The 17332-nt window shown below is 33.3% G+C and overlaps 1 protein-coding gene across 1 annotated transcript in view; it reads right to left on the reverse strand.

The window, feature by feature from the left end:
* The window catches only part of LOC145240302 (palmitoleoyl-protein carboxylesterase NOTUM-like), a 233686-nt gene that overhangs the window by 111716 nt on the left and 104638 nt on the right, over window positions 1–17332 (reverse strand). Inside the window, exon 3 of the mRNA XM_080103883.1 lies at window positions 9669–9764. Coding sequence (XP_079960009.1) covers window positions 9669–9764 — 96 coding nt within the window. The remainder of the gene's footprint in view (window positions 1–9668; window positions 9765–17332) is intronic.

A 17332-nucleotide genomic window follows, 5' to 3' on the forward strand; every position in this document is an offset into this window, starting at 1 on the left:
CACACACACACACACACACTCTCTCTCTCTCTCTCTCTCTCTCTCTCTCTCTCTCTCTCTCTCTCTCACCGGAACGATAACATTTACGTTTCTATATATGTAACATCTTTTTCTCTCCCATAGTTACATGATATCAACTTTTGTTTTAACATTAGATGAATAACATTCATTGATAATTTCAGTTTATGTTAAACTAAACCTATAGTGAAACATAAATATGAGTTTTGGGAACGTGGAGCACTACTTATTTTCCTTACCTACATTTCGGTCGAGAGTTAGGTTCTTATCTATGGGGTAAGTACAATCTATTATTTATATACTATTTCAAAAATATTAAAAAATAGATTTATGCAAAAAAATCTATACATATTTGGAGAACAGTTAGCCGCCCAGCGTTGCCTGGTCGTACAATACGTTTAAACATGATATTTTAATTTATGCAGATTGCGTATGTATTATTATTGAATCAATCCTCTATTGAATATTATATATTAAGGGGAATAATTTGTACGGTCGAGTAATTTTGAAAAAAAAAAAAAAAATAAATAAATAAAAAATAAATAAATAAATAAATAAATAATAATAATAATAATAATAATAATAATAATAATAATAATAATGAATGTCGTTCATCAAATCCCGTCTGTGTTTGTTTACGATATCACGTCAGCTGATATTTGGGCTTGACGATCTTTAAAATAGTCGTTCTTCTCTAATAGATAAAAAGAAGAATTTTTACTGGGGAATATTCTTTTTTATCTATAAGAGAAGAAAGACTATCTTTAAGATCGAATTTTTTTTTCGATATTCGATACTTTTCGATGAACTTTTGTCCAAAACATATTTAAGAACACTGCCAGAAATAGAAATTACTTTTGTGTGAAATTTGCAGAAGATACGCTCAGCCGTTTAGGAACCTATAAGGAAGAAACTCACACACAGTAAGTGACTTAGTAGTAGAGATAGCGATAAAGGTAGAGATATTTAGAATTATTAACCTCCGAACCAAGGTGGCCGGATTCAGCGTTAAATAATTTTAAAGGATTGATATGCCATAAAAACAACCAAACAATTAAAATATTTTTACTATAAAATGAACGCTTACGTGAATTTAGAAATTTTAATATGAAAGAACAAGTATTGCTAAGAGTAAACGCCAGTTCTTCGAGATTAAAAAGGAGAAATATTCCCCTTAGTATTGAGTAATTTTAAGGTTGGTTGGTTGGTTGTTTTTGTTTTACGGCATATCAACCCTTTTCAGGTTATTTAATGCCGAATCCAGTGATTTTGAAGAACAATTTTTTAATAGAATATATTTGTTTTTTTCAAGTCGGTTTCTATTTAACCCATAGGTGGGACTCTAACAGGTACTACCACTCCGGGTCAGAGTGGACCTGGGAGCAATGGCAATTAAAGAGTGGCTCCACACTCCCCAAGACCCGCAAGGTGGGGCCTCACCATCGGATATAGTTTAAGGTCATATCCAGAACCTTTAAGGTTAGGTCTCAGCGTTTTAATCAATGGCACAACTATAAGCATGTTCTTATTTTTTCCTCGTAAACAAAGCTCAGGGCAAGGTGATTTATAACCAGCATGTCGTATTAGGTGAGATAGTGGAATTTATTTTTAACCACTAAAACGTTTAAGTTGTTCTAAATATAAATATATAATATTTATAGCTAGTTTATGTCACATGTATGACATTCAAACAATGTTCTTGTTTACAACTGATTGATTTTGCCAACTCATTTTCGTCGCTATTTAAAGTACATACATCAACAGTCACGATGGTTCCGGCTGCTGCTGATTCCCCCCCCCCCAAAAGCCAACTTTTAGTATTAACATTCACAACAAATACTCGTCTAGCTATGAAACTGTCTATAATTTACCTTACCCTTTATCTGTGCCTAAAACCAAACGAAAATTCCATGAGCAAAGTTTCTTTCTTAGAATTGTTCATCTGTGGAAAACAGTACGACGGGGTTGCTTTCCAATTGACTATGACATGGTCGTTTGTGCATCTAATCTAAATAAGTTCCTATCCAAGTTCCGGCATTACTGATCATCAACATGTCTCACAGTATATCCAACACTTATTAACACAATCGACTTTGATAAACGACTAGCCTCGGTGCCCGGCGTTGTCCAGGTGTTTGGAGGTGTGTATTGAGCAAAAAAAAAAGTGGTAATAGGCAGGCAGGCTCGAATCCGTACCGCGAAGGAGGAAAAGAACGTGACAAAAAAAGTGATGCCTTTGCCATTGCGTCCATCGCCAAACCGGAAGTGACCAAGGTTTTAAATTAAGGCTAGTACATAGAAAAGAGGGGATGACTTTTGAAAATATCGGCGAAAAAAGTGACCCCTCCATGTAGAAAATTTTCGATATTTGTCGCCCGAAGAGTCGACCTTCAAAACGATATTGATCTCGTGAAAATCCGTCACCTATATCGAAAGTTTTAGGCACACATACATACATACACACATTTAAACAGACAGGTGAAATTGATATTATAGATGACACAGTGATAAAAATGGATATTCATTGCTAAACGCGCAGATTGAATGGACGCGCCTTAAGATTAGTTATTCTTATGTTTTAACGACCCCCCCTACTGCCTGTCATTTTTTTTGCAGCAACTCCATTTTTCCAAACCTCTTCCTCTATTCTTCACATCCTTGAGTAAAAGCCCCTGCCCTGCTAACAACTTTACGCCTTTCGAATCAATTTGCTATGTGGGCGGGACCGTGCAGATTGTTTTATGGCACGAAAGATGGTTTCGTTTTTTTTAATTTTTTACTTTTTGCAAAGATATAGTCGGTGATGGAAAAGTTCCTAGACCCCCCACCCCCATCTAACTATGTCTTTACCTTTCCGCTATCACCGACTCTGTGCCACCTTTGCCCCAAGTTGTTATCAACCGGGAAAACACTAATCAGTACAAAGATCACATGTACCTGAGATTTACGGAATAAGCTTGTGTTGAATGTGTTGAAGGTAGGGATTCCAGGTGTTCTCTCTCTCTCTCTCTCTCTCTCTCTCTCTCTCTCTCTCTCTCTATCTCTCTCTCTCTCTCTCTCTCTTTGTGTGTGTATGTGTGTGTGTGTGTGTGTGTGTGGTGATTTTTTAACAGAAGAGGGCTAATTAACCACGTCTATAGAGCTTCGATATAGAACTTCTTTTTGTGAATTGATCTTCAGCAATAATCTCTTGGAGGCACACTGACGTATTAACTAACAGCCATAATCTTCTTCTCAAAAAGGAGATCAAAGATACTACACTTCATCCATTCATTCCTTGACCAGTGAAGGAGAAATTCATCTAGACGGAGGACAATTTTATTTTGTCCCGATTCAAGATGACTATTTTGAGGAGTTGGATTTTCCCCCCATTAAAAATTGTGCCGAAATGTTTTCTTTTTTTTTCTTTTCATTTTTATAGACAATCCTTAGTTCCTTGTCTTTTTTGAAAAAGAGATGTATTTTCTCGAAATAATAAGGCCTCCACGATTCCGGTTATATAAAACAGTACGTTCATGTTAACTGATTTGTATTGTGATTATCTTAAAAAATAAATGGATATACAAAGATAAAAAAAAAACAAAAACAAATAAGACCTTCTTTCGTTTGTCCATGTTTGTTCATACATCACAATAATACAACAGCCAGTCCCATACATTGCTATAGCCTGCTTACACTGCACCATATTTATTTACCAGCAATACTTCAAGCAAACTACTTTTCTCTGTTATATATATATATATATATATATATATATATATATATATATATATATATATATATATATCTGTTATATATATATGTGTGTGTGTGTGTGTGTGTATATATATATAATTCTAATTAAACAATAATTATTATTTTATTCCTACATATACAAGTGTTTCATGCTCACATAATCATCAGTGTAGGAGGTAACAATTCCTGGCGGTCATGAGATTCGAACCCAGCGACAAAGCCTCCTTTTGCTGCATTTGTTAAGCCTTATGGCTACCAAGCAATTTTTACGTGGATGAAAGGAATTAAGAACTATAAAACACCAAATTCGGGCGAATACATTAGACAATCTAGAGTGTTCGAACGAGCGGAAGTCGTGGACATTGCATAAATGCTTGTTGACTGACTATTAATTTTATTTCGCAGATTATATATATATATATATATATATAAATTTAATTATGTTTATATATTTATGTATTTAGATGTAGAGAATTAACTCTTAATCTTAAACCGACTGCTATGAACTTTGGAACACAGCCGCTGTTCGTAAAAACTCGTAATGTGGGCTATATTTAGTTTGATTTAATTTATGCAACGGGAATGGCACCTCTGTTAAAATTCAGGTAAATACCTTTTTTTTATTATTTTTGTGAAATCTTAACAATAGCTATTACACATAAATGAATATTCCTCGAATTTTACTTCGGAGCATTTAAGGAGTTTTTAGGTAACAGTCATAGTATGGGAACACTCACCCATCGGAAAAGTCAAATACTTCAGTTTTTCATTAAATTTGATTCGTAGTCATTAAATACAAAAATCTCATGAATTTCAATTATTCCTGAAGAACATATAAGATTCAGTCTTACATTTTAGCCACGTTCCAGAATCTATCCCGTGTAACGGATGTGGATCCAAACTAGAATAAGGCATGAAGCCACTTGATGTATGTATCTAAAAAAATACTATTTCAAAATCTAGCTAACGATAGGTGTTATATGGACACATTTCGATCCAAAAAAAACAGCAATTGTTCCCCGTTTGTCAGAAACATCGATCATGGAATGTGAGGACTAAAGGACAACATAAGGGAAGCGAGAGTTACGAGGTTGATGAAAGTAAACCCAATGTTACGTTTCTACTTTCTTTCAGTTACAGCTTTATATTGTGAAAAGAACAAAAATTAAGAAATTTGTATTTTAAAGAAAAATCAATTTACTAGATTCAAAATTATTAAAAAAAGTAATTAGATAGTGACCAAGGTTCGAACACAAAATCCATACCTTTAAGAAATCCGTTTGTAACCTTCAGACTACCGTGCTCAGCATAGAAAAACCTTTAAAATGGCGGGATCCTTCTACTGTTCCAGTAGATATCTTATTGCTGATGCAATTCCTTACTTGTACAAGAACCAAGTACGTCTAAGGATGGAGTACTGTTGCCACATCTGGGTAGGAGCTGCTGGAAGCAACTTATCCTGCCTTGACAGAGTTCAAAATAGATTTCATAGCTTAGTGGAGAATGCTCTTTTCTCTTCCCTGTAACCTCTTTCCTGCAGAAGGGATGTTGCAGCCTGTTTCTGCTTTATCGTTATTTTCATGCCAAGTGCTCGTCTGAGCTCCAATCTATGGCCCCTCGTGACCTGACTTTTATGAAAAACACTCGCTCGTCTTGTTGAAACCACTATCAATAATTTCCCTCACTCGTTATCTGTGCCTAAACCTAAACGTAGATTCCACAAACAAAAGTTCTTTCTTAGAACTACACGCCTGTGGAACTCTCTTCCGTTTTCCTGCTTTCCAACTGACTACAACATGGTTGTCTTCAAGTCCAACGTGATGAGCACTCCCCTTAAATAATTCAATTTACCCAATTCCCACTATTAACGATTACTACAACATTTTTCCATTGACTACTGTACACTCATTTACCCTTATCCTCCAGTGGCCTCTGGGCCTTGATATGTGATCACTTCTTTGTAAAAAATAAAAAAAAGAACACCTAGAAGTATAGATTCTAGACATAAAGTTTACCTGTATTATATTTCTCTTCGTTTGTCTGTCTGTATGTTCCACGTTTTCTCGGAAACTACAGAACCGATCTGACTGAAATTTTATACGAATCTTTGTCATGATAAGGTGCAGGGAACTAAGTATTATGGTATTCGTGCGATACACAGATTAATAGGGATTAATAATAATTAGTAACCACAATACCATATTTGCTGTAGAAGTTTACTTGGAAACTACTGATCGATCTTGCTGAAATTCTGTATGGGTCTTTGTTATGATAAGGTGCAGCGAACTAAATATTATGGTATCTGTTCGATGCATAGTTAAGAATTAATAGGGATTAATAAGGATTATTCACCACAATACCACATTTACTCTAGAAACCTGTTCGAACACTACTCGAACGATCTGGCTGAAATTTTGTCTGGGTCTTTCATATGATAAGGTGTCGTGAACTAATATCGTATCCGTTCGATGCATAGTTAGGGATTAATAGAGAATTATAAGGATTAGTATTTAATGCAAAAATAAGTACAAATTTAACCATATCAAACCATCAATAAAGTTCTCATTCTAAGCAACGGTTATAACTTTTGCCCGTTTGTATCGAGATAAAAAGTCTAGTATTATAAATTTATTTCAATCTTCGTGAGTGAACATAAAAGAGAGAGAGAGAGAGAGAGAGAGAGAGAGAGAGAGAGAGAGAGAGAGAGAGGGGGTGAATGGAGCGAGAAAGGAAAGGAAAGAGAAACACGTAATCACATAGAAGCTACAAAATGATCGGAACTGGCGGTAATCGCACACAATTGTAGTTGAAAGATGTGAAGTATTGACCTGAAAGAACGTGACTGTTGCCACCCGGACAGAATCCGGGTGGGGGTGTCAACAAAGAAGAACAAAAATCCTTACACTTTTTTCGTCTGCCTGGTCGCCCTCTTAACCTATGGCCATGGCAGCTGGGTAAAAAAAAAACAAAAAAAAAACAAACAAACAAAAAGAAAAAAAAACGACAACTAAAAAACACCCCTGCCCCAGCCCCCTACTGATCCGTTTTCCGGCGATAGAGGCGTCAAGGCGTTTTACCCATCGTTTGATTTCGGCTTTCTGACGCAGTGGGACAACAATCATGCACCGTACTCACCGAGGAAGCCGTCAAAGGTGTGTATTTCACAGTCAAATACAGCCGGCTCTTTGATCTTTGCCATTCAGTCCATTCCTCGGGTACTCTTTTCGTCCCGGCTCACCCAGAAAAGAAAGCCACAAAATAGTCCCGCCTACTTAAACCCCCATTTGTCTTGAATGCATTGAAGAATCCCTCCATCCCACCCCCACTTAAATATTTTTCACCTGTGATTTTAACGCCTTCATAAACTCGTCAGTCTTTTTTCACCTTTTTTTTCTTTTGCAAATCAATTTTGTGTTGTTTTACTTATTGATGGGGTTTGACTTTCTCGTACCTAGTAATCACCTGTCTTGAACCTGGTGATAAGTCCATTTGATGTGCCGGTATTTTTTTTTTGTACGAGTGTGCGTGGATGGGGAGGGGGAACAACAACCCCGACTTCTTTTTTTTTTTTTTTGTGCGGGAGGGGCTGCACACACCTGTTTTCAGTAATAAGGATTTGAAAAGTACTGCTGAGAAACGATTTGGAAAAAAGTTATGCGTGTACTTTTATTACACACACACACACACACACACACACACACACACACACACACACACACACACACACACACACATATATATAAGTGAAAAGAAATTAAAACTAAGTTGAAATTTACAATCAAATTTATTGTTCGACCGAATACTCCCCCCCCCCAAAAAAAAATTTACAAAGTTCTTATTCTGCGGAGAATACTATTCTTGCTATTCTTCTCAACAGAGGACAGACGAGTAATCGGAATTGGAACTCGGAAAAATCAGAAGATTTGGAGGTATCAGAATCGGTATCGAAATCGGAAAAATTGATGCCTATTTTCCGATAGGAAAACGATTCTTTTGTCTGTTTTTATTTGATTTTGTTTAAAGTAAAATCTTCCATTGCTTGCAATAATGATAAAATAATAAATATTTGTTGATTTTAAAATACCAGTAAAACTAAAATCGATGGATCACTCCCCACAAGTGTATTTTGATCTTTAAGAAAATTTCTGCATATATAACATGCGTTTTTACGAAAATCAGAGGGAATAACTATCTTATAGTTAAATAATTAGAGATTTATAAAGAATCGCAATAGGAATTGGTAATTGTATCGGAATCGGGAATTAAGAACGGCATCAGTAATTGTATTGGAATCGGGAAAAATATTGGAATCGCCCCATCACTAATATATATAAATGTTTTATTTATTAAACATTTGAATGTTTTTTTATTCAAATATCTATTAAATATTTTTATGTGCATAAAGGTTTTTACGTAAAAAAATATTTAGTAGACATTTGAATAAAAAAATATTCAAATGTTTAATTAAAAAAATAATAATAACAAATAATACGCCCGAAATGGGGGCGACTACAATGTAAACAAAAAGCAGGTGACTTCTCTCCAAGTGCTCAGAGAGCGAAAGGGAATATTACGTTAAAAAATAATAAATAAATCAACAATGATATATATATATATATATATATATATATATATATATATATATATATATATATATATATATATATATATATATATGGTAATAATGCTGGTAATAATGATAAAATAATAAATATTTATTGATTTTAAATTACGAGTAAAGCTAAAGTCGAGAGATCATCCCCCACAAGTGTATTTTGACCTTTAGGAAAATTTCTGCATATGTAACTAGCGTTTTTACGAAAATTAGGGGAAATCCGAGTTTATTCCGCATGAACTCTAAAACGGTTGGGCCAATTTTATGAAATTTCATACGAAGCTACTTTATGTGCCTGACAGTGTTCTTAGATAGGTTTTGTATCGGAATTTCTTCAATAAGTATCAATGATCGAAATAATCCGATGAAAGAATGAACATGCGATTTTGACCAAAGATAACACCTTACACAGCCTAACATCGCAAGTGCATTTGAAAAGTTTTATTACCACAGAAACCGAAAGGCTCGGCACATAAAAATCAACAGTAGGTTCTTTGATATGACAAAGGGTGTTCGAAATGAATGTTTCTATTTAAAGCACAAATGCACCATAATACTTGGCCTTTACATTTTCAACTTCAATTCAAGCCACTATATATATATATATATATATATATATATATATATATATATATATATATATATATATATATATATAATTTCATGAAATCGACGGTAGGTTCTCGACAGTGCAATATAAACTACAATGGATTCTGGACTAAGTCACTGTAGGGAGGCATGTGAATTTAAAAGACCATGAAAATCTTTTTCTAAACATCAAATTTTAAAATCCTATATGTGGAACACCAGGAAGTTTAATCGGATGTTCTGCTGTTTTTATTTTTATACATACTAAGCGGCTTGCACCATGCGAATAAAAAGTTCACGAGCAGTATCTCGGCCAGGAGGAATGGTAATGTTAGGTTTTTATAATCCTTGCGGGAAAGTGTTGACGTCTTCCTACATACAGCGCCTGGTATTCCAAATAGCCATCTACCTGGTACTGACCAGGCTCAACCTTGCTTAAATACAAATCTGTCGAGAACATCGGGATATTTTGATCACTCTATTTTATATTCTATGCGTACTTTTATATTGTCACAGCTCGTTTACTATATTTAGACTGGGTGTATATTCAGTGGCGATCGAAAATGCCAGTGGGGCCATGTTTAACTATAAAAGTCTTATTTACATAAAATGTTTGTCAGTCTAGTCCAAAGAATTAGGTTATTTAGTTCATCTGTAGTTTCAAAAGTCTGCTTTTCGTAAAAAAATAATTTAAAAGATTAAAAAAACTTACCTTTTTTTGTTTCTGGCCAATGTTTAGAACTCATGTATGGTTTCATCGTAACCCACCGACTTTCGCAACTTTGGCGATCAAAACAGTACCATCCGTCTAAAGTAAAAGAACAAAGAAAGATAGATTAGAAATTGCGTTTCTAAATCTATACATCTATAAAAGTGAAATTGTCTGCGTGTGTGTCTGTGTGTGTACATTTCCCTAGCCAACTACTCTGTCAATTTTCAGTCTACAGACTCGAGATTTGACATAAGGAGTACTGAGATTTGGGAAAATCTTTTTATGCGGTTTTCGGACAGAAATTTGGCTGTCAAGGGGTCAAAGTTGAACGATTTGACTTAAAAATACATAAGTACCCAAAATTGTACTTTGTATTGTTCGACGCTTTTAACTATAAATTATATATAAAAAAGAGCACATGTACTTATTTTAAAACTTCGATATTTCTGCAGCTTAAAGTGCGTTTTTCTGTGAGTCTCGCTAGGCAACACCCGGAAACAGCCGGATTATACCGGGTGAGCAAAAAGAAACGCGAGCCAGCAGACGCTAAAAATTGGAAGAAGAACAAAAAAAGAAAGTAAAGGAAAAAGTTTAAAAGGAAAAAGAAAAGAAAGGGCAGAGTATCCTTGTGCCAACTTATTATAAACACCACAACCTCCCCATGTTAAGAACGGCTTTCGGAATAAGCACCCCCAAACTCGAAAGCAGTTCTTAACATGAGGAAGTTGGATGCGTTTATATCACGTTGGGCAGGTCGTAAGAAAATACCAAAATAACTTTCCATGCACAAACAAAATAAAAAATCACATCCTCACCTGTGAAATAATAGCGTGATTAAATTTTACCCATGTAAAGTTAGTGAAACATTTTTAATAAAAACAAAAGGAAACGATTGTTTTATCTCCTAATAATATTTTAGTAAAAACGAATTACTACATCGTTATCTTTCTTACGAAAATAAAATATAATTATAAATTCTTTTTCATGAGTCTCTTTCGTTGTAACTGAAGTAAATAAATAACGAAATGAAAAAGAAAACTCCGAGTTCTAACACGACAAATCATTAATAAACCATTGTTTTTTTTCCAAACAGAAGGTATTTGTAAGCGAAAACATTTATTGTATACAAAAATATAAATATATAATTGTAAAAAAAATTATTTAAAAGTCTGCGTAAGAAAATATAATGCTAATAAAACAATTTCGTAATGAAAGCAACATTGTATTCAGAGTAAAAAAAGTTTCGTTTCATTTTCCCTTTTCGAGTTTCCGGGAAGCCATGTTTATCTTAATATGAGCGTTCTTTTTTTTTGAATGAGGTTTCGTTCATTACAGAATAACAGAATATAAACTTGTCAGCCAATTAGATTTTTTGAAATGTGAGGAGGGAGAAATCATTATTTTTGGGGGATAGAGAAAAGGGAGAGATTATGGCGTGTGCATAAGTATATGAGCCAGAAAATTAGGGCGAAAACCCATATATGATTCTAATGCAGAAAACCCCCAGGTGTCGAATGATAATAGGAGTAGTACATTTTTTGAGAGGAAAACAACCGCTACTTTCATTGTATATCTGTGTATTGAGATTTGAAAAAATATTTTTAATCGGTTTCCGGACAGAAATTTGGCTGTCAAGTGGTCAAAGTTCAACGATTTGACCTTTGAAAACTCTACCAAACTACTCCGCCAATTTTGGGTCTAAACACTGGAAATTTTAGATGTAGGTTCCTTGGACATGGATCAAAGTTTTAAACTTGATTTGAGCCCTAAACAATAAATGTTAAGGAGGTAAAAATGAAGTCAAAGTTTTAAACAAATTGATCTCTCAGCCAATTTTTGGTCTAAACATTTGAAATTTTACATAAAGTGTATTAAGACATAGGGCAAGTTTTTAAAACGGTTTTGGTCGACTATATGGCTACCAAGGGGTCAAAGCTCAAAAGATTTGACCTTTGCGGTCTCTAGCAAACTATTCAGTAAATTTTGGGTCTAAACATTTGAAATCTTAGATAAACGCATTCAGACAAGCAACAAGTTTTTAGATCATTTTATAAACAAATCGATCTCCAGTTATCTTCCGCCGTAACTACTATATTAATAAAATGAAGTCGATTTTCCACTCTGAATTCTGTCAGCATAAACACAGACGCTACATATAATTCCAATATCATGCTTCTTGCCAATAACTGATGCGTGTTTCTGGAAATTAACGTTTTCATTTAGCTTCAACATTTCTTAGATTAGTTTTGATTTACCCAACTCCCCCAAAGCAATGATATTTAGAGGAAGTGGGGCTAACTTTAACTCATTAAGAAAAATCTACTACCACTCATCCATATCATCTTTATTGGATACATTTTTTAGCTCAGTCCATCATTGTTTCATTTTCTCATTGCATATTATTAGCTTTTCACCAAACACAACCTCCGTAAAGAAATACTGATCGCTCCCCCCACGTTCTGAATTTATTTTTACATTGTTTTGATAAGCTGACTCCAATCATGTTTATAAATATTCGAATGTTATCGTAAAACATATTCCTCATATTCAGCCATCCAAAACGCCGCGTTCCATTACAAACACATACTCTTGAATTACAATGATTTTCTGTTTACAAATAATATTATTCTTAACAAACTTTTATTCTCCACATATAAACCATGTTCACTCCGATTATACAAAACAAACACTCCACTTCACCTTCTAAACTGTTCGTTATGATTACATTTAGGAATATTATCCATAACAATTTTTTAATATTCACAATATAGTAAAAATCCACGAATTTTCCACGAAACATAATCCTTTTGGAACAAATATTTCAGAAATTCAAAAATTCAAATTTTCTAGTATTTTACTGTGATTGCTCATCTCAAAATGCGTACCAACTGTTTCATAATTTTCCTTTACAACTTAACATTGTTAACGATGCTGAAAAACACACACATATTAACAGCATTATGTTTATGATGCATAGCAAGTTCTATTTGAATCATAAAAAGCCTGAACCTTGATCGGAAAAATATAATCGCCATCTGTATAAACCAACCGAGAAAAGCATGCTAAAGGACGATTACTGAAATTCCAAACCACCTGTTTTTTAATTGCTAAATATTAGCTTATCATTTTTCTATAGTTAGCCTTTTTCTCGATTTCTTTATAAAGATACCGACTATAATTTCCGTAATAGTTTACATTTCAGCGTTCCATGTTTACACTGGAGCTTACTGTAACGTAATAGTCTTAATGTTATTTTTATAGTAACATAGACATATTCTACTTGGTTTTTAAAACGTACACTGACAACCGGAGTTTATAAAAAAATCACCATTAAATTCTAGGTAGGATATTGGGGGGGTGGGTAACAATTTATTTTCGACAATTTAAAAAAAAAATTATTAACATTTAAGAAAATAAAACTGTTTTTTTTTTATAATTAGGATGTTATTTTCTGAGTTTGGAAATATTTTGAGAACTTCTACAGAATTTAAACCGAACCATTTCTTTTCTCATTAATCTAATCTTTAATGAAATGCACCACAAATCAGTTTTACTTCGGAAAAAGTCGTTTTGGTTCAGTTCAAATTCTGCAAAAGCATATATATATATATATATATATATATATATATATATATATATATATATATATATATATATATATATATATATATATATAGTTCTCTCTCTCTGCAATAAAATATTAAATTGAATCTTTATGAATGTCATTGTGAACACTTATGAAAAATATCCAGATTTATTTGAGAAGACATTTCAAAATAAAGACCATTTTTGAATAAAGGATATTTTTGTTGAATACTATATTTCAAAAAGAAAATATACCTTTATTATAAAATATTTGATTACAAAAAAAAAAAAAATGTGTGCAAAACAGACGAATTCGTTTAAATATTTGCTAAAAAAACCTCTTATATCTTCAATTATTTTCTTATGTAAACTTCACGTCATCTAAGAAATAGGTAATCATTAATCACAATTTCTAGGTTGATACCGTTTGCTACGCAGTAAACGGAAATAGATTTCAAAACCGATCCTAATTTAATCAATTGATCGAGCCCAGAAAGATTTCTATTTAAAAGTAAAGTACATAATACAGAACGAGTATTATAAAAGTAGTACATAATAGGAAAAACATTCGATTTAAAGGATTAAATATTATAACTACGCGTCTATATTTATTTGCAATTATTGTGAGAGAATAAAATATTACATATCAAGATCTAAACAGTGGACAATATCATACGTTTTAATTACATACACATAATGAGTACCTTTGGAGATATACGCTCTTAGGTAAGGTTTTCTCTTTTTTTTTGCATGTGTGCTTTGATAATTACATTTAAATAGTCTGAAAATATATACCCCCCCCCAAAAAAAAAAATCCACAACATATTTTTTTAATATTACACTTTAAGGTGATGGATCATTTCCCGATATCAATTTATCGTAAAACGATAACTGAATAGTTTCTCAATTTTGGATAAAAAAAAATAAGGATGGTGACATTCTCAAGTTTGTTAGCCAAAGCGAGGGGGTATACTATTTTAAATTTTTTATTTAATTTTTTTTTTTACGCGAGTGTTTTTCAATTCGAAATTTACTGATTACTTGACGAGTTTGGCTAAAGTTTTTAGAGTTTTTTCTTAAGAGAAGATGTTTTCTAAATTCAAAAATTAGCAACCATTTCACACAGACCACAGTGGACAATTCTCATATAAAAGTGACGATAGCAACCGTAAATGAACTTTACTAAACAATATACAATATACAATATACTTTTTTGTTTTTTCATTTTTACACCGAAATAAAAAAAAACAAAAAAACTGTACTAATGTAACCATAGCATTACCCAGAACTAATCATAACCAATTTTTAAAACTAAATTTTAGTTTTAGTTTGCAAACTCGATTTAGTTGTTTGAAGAATTAAAACAAACAAAAACTAACCGCCCCAACAAAAACAAATTTACCAATTGTCATAAAATTTTTAACAATAGTATTATAATTTCCAAAAAGCCTGCGAATTTTCATGTAGTTTCATCCCATAGAATCAAAGATATGAGCATTTCAATATTCAATTTGGCTAAGAGTATATATATATATATATATATATATATATATATATATATATATATATATATAAAATGAACGTGTATGTGTGTGTGTCTGTGTACATTTCCCTACGCAATAACTCTGTCAATTTTTAGTCTACAGACTCGAAATTGATATAAAGGGTACTGAGATTTGGGAAAATCGATGTAATCGGTTTTTGGCCAGAAATTTGGCGTTTAAGGGGTCAAAGTTCAACGATTTGACCTTTGAGAACTCTACCAAACTCCTCCGACAATTTTGGGTCTACGCACTTGAAATTTTAGATATAGATTCCTTGGAGATGGATCTAACTTAATAACTTGATTTGAGCCCAAAACAATAAATTTTAAGAGGTCATAATAGGGGTCAAAGTTAAAAAAATTGACCTCTGCGGTCTCTTCCAAATTACTCAGACAATTTCTGGTCTAAATATTTGAAATTTTACATAAAGGGTATTCAGAGATAGGGCAAGCTTTTTCATCTGTTTGGGTCGAAAATTTTTAGTTACCAATATATAAATGTATGCATGTATGTCTGTTTGCATGTCTGCCTTAAACTTTCAATAGAGGCGACAGATTTTATCAAGATCAGTATCGTTTTAAAGTTCGACCTTTCATACGACAAATATCAAAAAATTGGCTAAAAACATTAATATCTTCCCCTTCAACTACGCACTTTTCTACAGGGGAGGATCACTTTTTTCGCCGATATTTTTTAAAATTTTAGATTGTCTAGGCTTAATTTAAAAAAAATGTCGCTTCCGGTTTGGCGGTGGTCGTAACAACATAAACGTTAGGTTTTTACTCCGTTCTTTTCCTCTTTTGCGGTACGGGTTCGAGCCTGCCTTCCTACTACCACTTTTGATTTTTTTTTTTGCTCAACATACACATCCAAACACCCGGGCAACGCTGGGCTGAAATGCTAGTATATATATATATATACATACATACATATATATATATATATATATATATATATATATATATATATATATATATATATATATATATATATATATATTCTTTTAGCACGCGCCATGTGCATTTCCTGGACTCTATAAAAAAATACGGTGAATAACAATTAAACGGACATGAATCACCATCATAAGGCGTAAGTAAAAAAAAATTCTTGACAAAGGCGAGTCTCTTCGTCGAAATCTATCGAATAACATTAATTTCAAATTGTTTGTTCTTTTTCTTGGGTTGCAAAGACTTCAAAACGTATTAGGTTGTCCGGAAAATAATGGCCATTTCAGGAATTCTGTTTTGAAATTGGATTTTATCATAGGATTTTTATTATATTTCAGGTAAACATCAACATGATTATTGATTTATATGTGCTCTTTAATAATTTCTTACTTTTTTCTTTCAGAAAACGTTTTATAAGCGAATGAGCCCATAATTTGGAATATGAGAAAAGAAGACTTACGATTATTTTTCCTGCACGAGTTTAAGCTTGGTAACAATGCTTCTCAAACAACTGCAAATATCAATAGGGCATGGGGAGAAGGCATCACAAGTGATAGAACAGTACGAAGGTGGTTTCAGAAATTTCGTAGTGGTGATGAGAGCCTTAAAGATGAAGAAGGTAGAGGACGGCCATCTAATCTTGACAATGAAAATTTGAGAGCCATTGTTGAGCAAAACCTACGGCAAAGTGTCAGGGAAATGTCTCGGGAACTTGGTGTTAGCAGTTCAACAGTGTCGGACCATCTGAAGCAAATTAGCAAGGTGAAAAAGCTCGACAAATGGGTCCCACATGAGCTCAATGAAAATCAACAAGCTCGACGTTTTGAAGTGTGTTCGATGCTCTTTTTGCGAAACATTAATGATCCATTTCTTGACCGAATAGTCACTTGGGACGAAAAGTGGATCCTTTATGATAATCAGAAACGATCAGGCCAATGGCTTGATTGTGATGAACCACCCAAACATTTTCCAAAGCCAAAGTTTCACCAACAGAAGATTATGCTGACTGTTTGGTGGTGTGCAATTGGTGTTATTCATTACAGCTTTCTGGATGCTAATCAGAGCATCACGGCAGAGGTTTACTGCAATCAACTCGAAGAAATGCATCATCATTTACAAAAATTGAAACCTGCATTAGTGAATAGGCGTGGTCCAATCCTGCTCCACGATAATGCGCGGCCTCATGTTGCGAGAATGACACTGCAGAAACTCACATACTTGGGATACGAAACTTTACCACATCCTCCTTATTCTCCAGATCTTTCACCCACGGACTACCATTTTTTCAAGCATTTAGCCGCTTTTTTAAGAAACAAAACTTTCAGATCTAATGCAGAGGTTGAATCTTTTCTCAAAGATTTCTTAGCATCTAAGCCAAAGAATTTTTATCAACGAGGCATAAATGATCTAGTTCATAGATGGCAAAAATGCATGGCTGTTCAAGGATCATACTTTGACTAATTTCAATGTCTAGTGTAACCTATTTGATTAATAAATCTTTTTTCTCTAAAATTGGCCATTATTTTCCGGACAACCTAATATTTCTATGTATGTATTATATTTGATATATATATATTTCCAAAACCTC

The sequence above is a fragment of the Euprymna scolopes genome, chromosome 19 (genome assembly GCF_053919585.1).
Source record: "Euprymna scolopes isolate OS-2025 chromosome 19, ASM5391958v1, whole genome shotgun sequence".
Lineage (NCBI taxonomy): Eukaryota > Metazoa > Mollusca > Cephalopoda > Sepiida > Sepiolidae > Euprymna > Euprymna scolopes.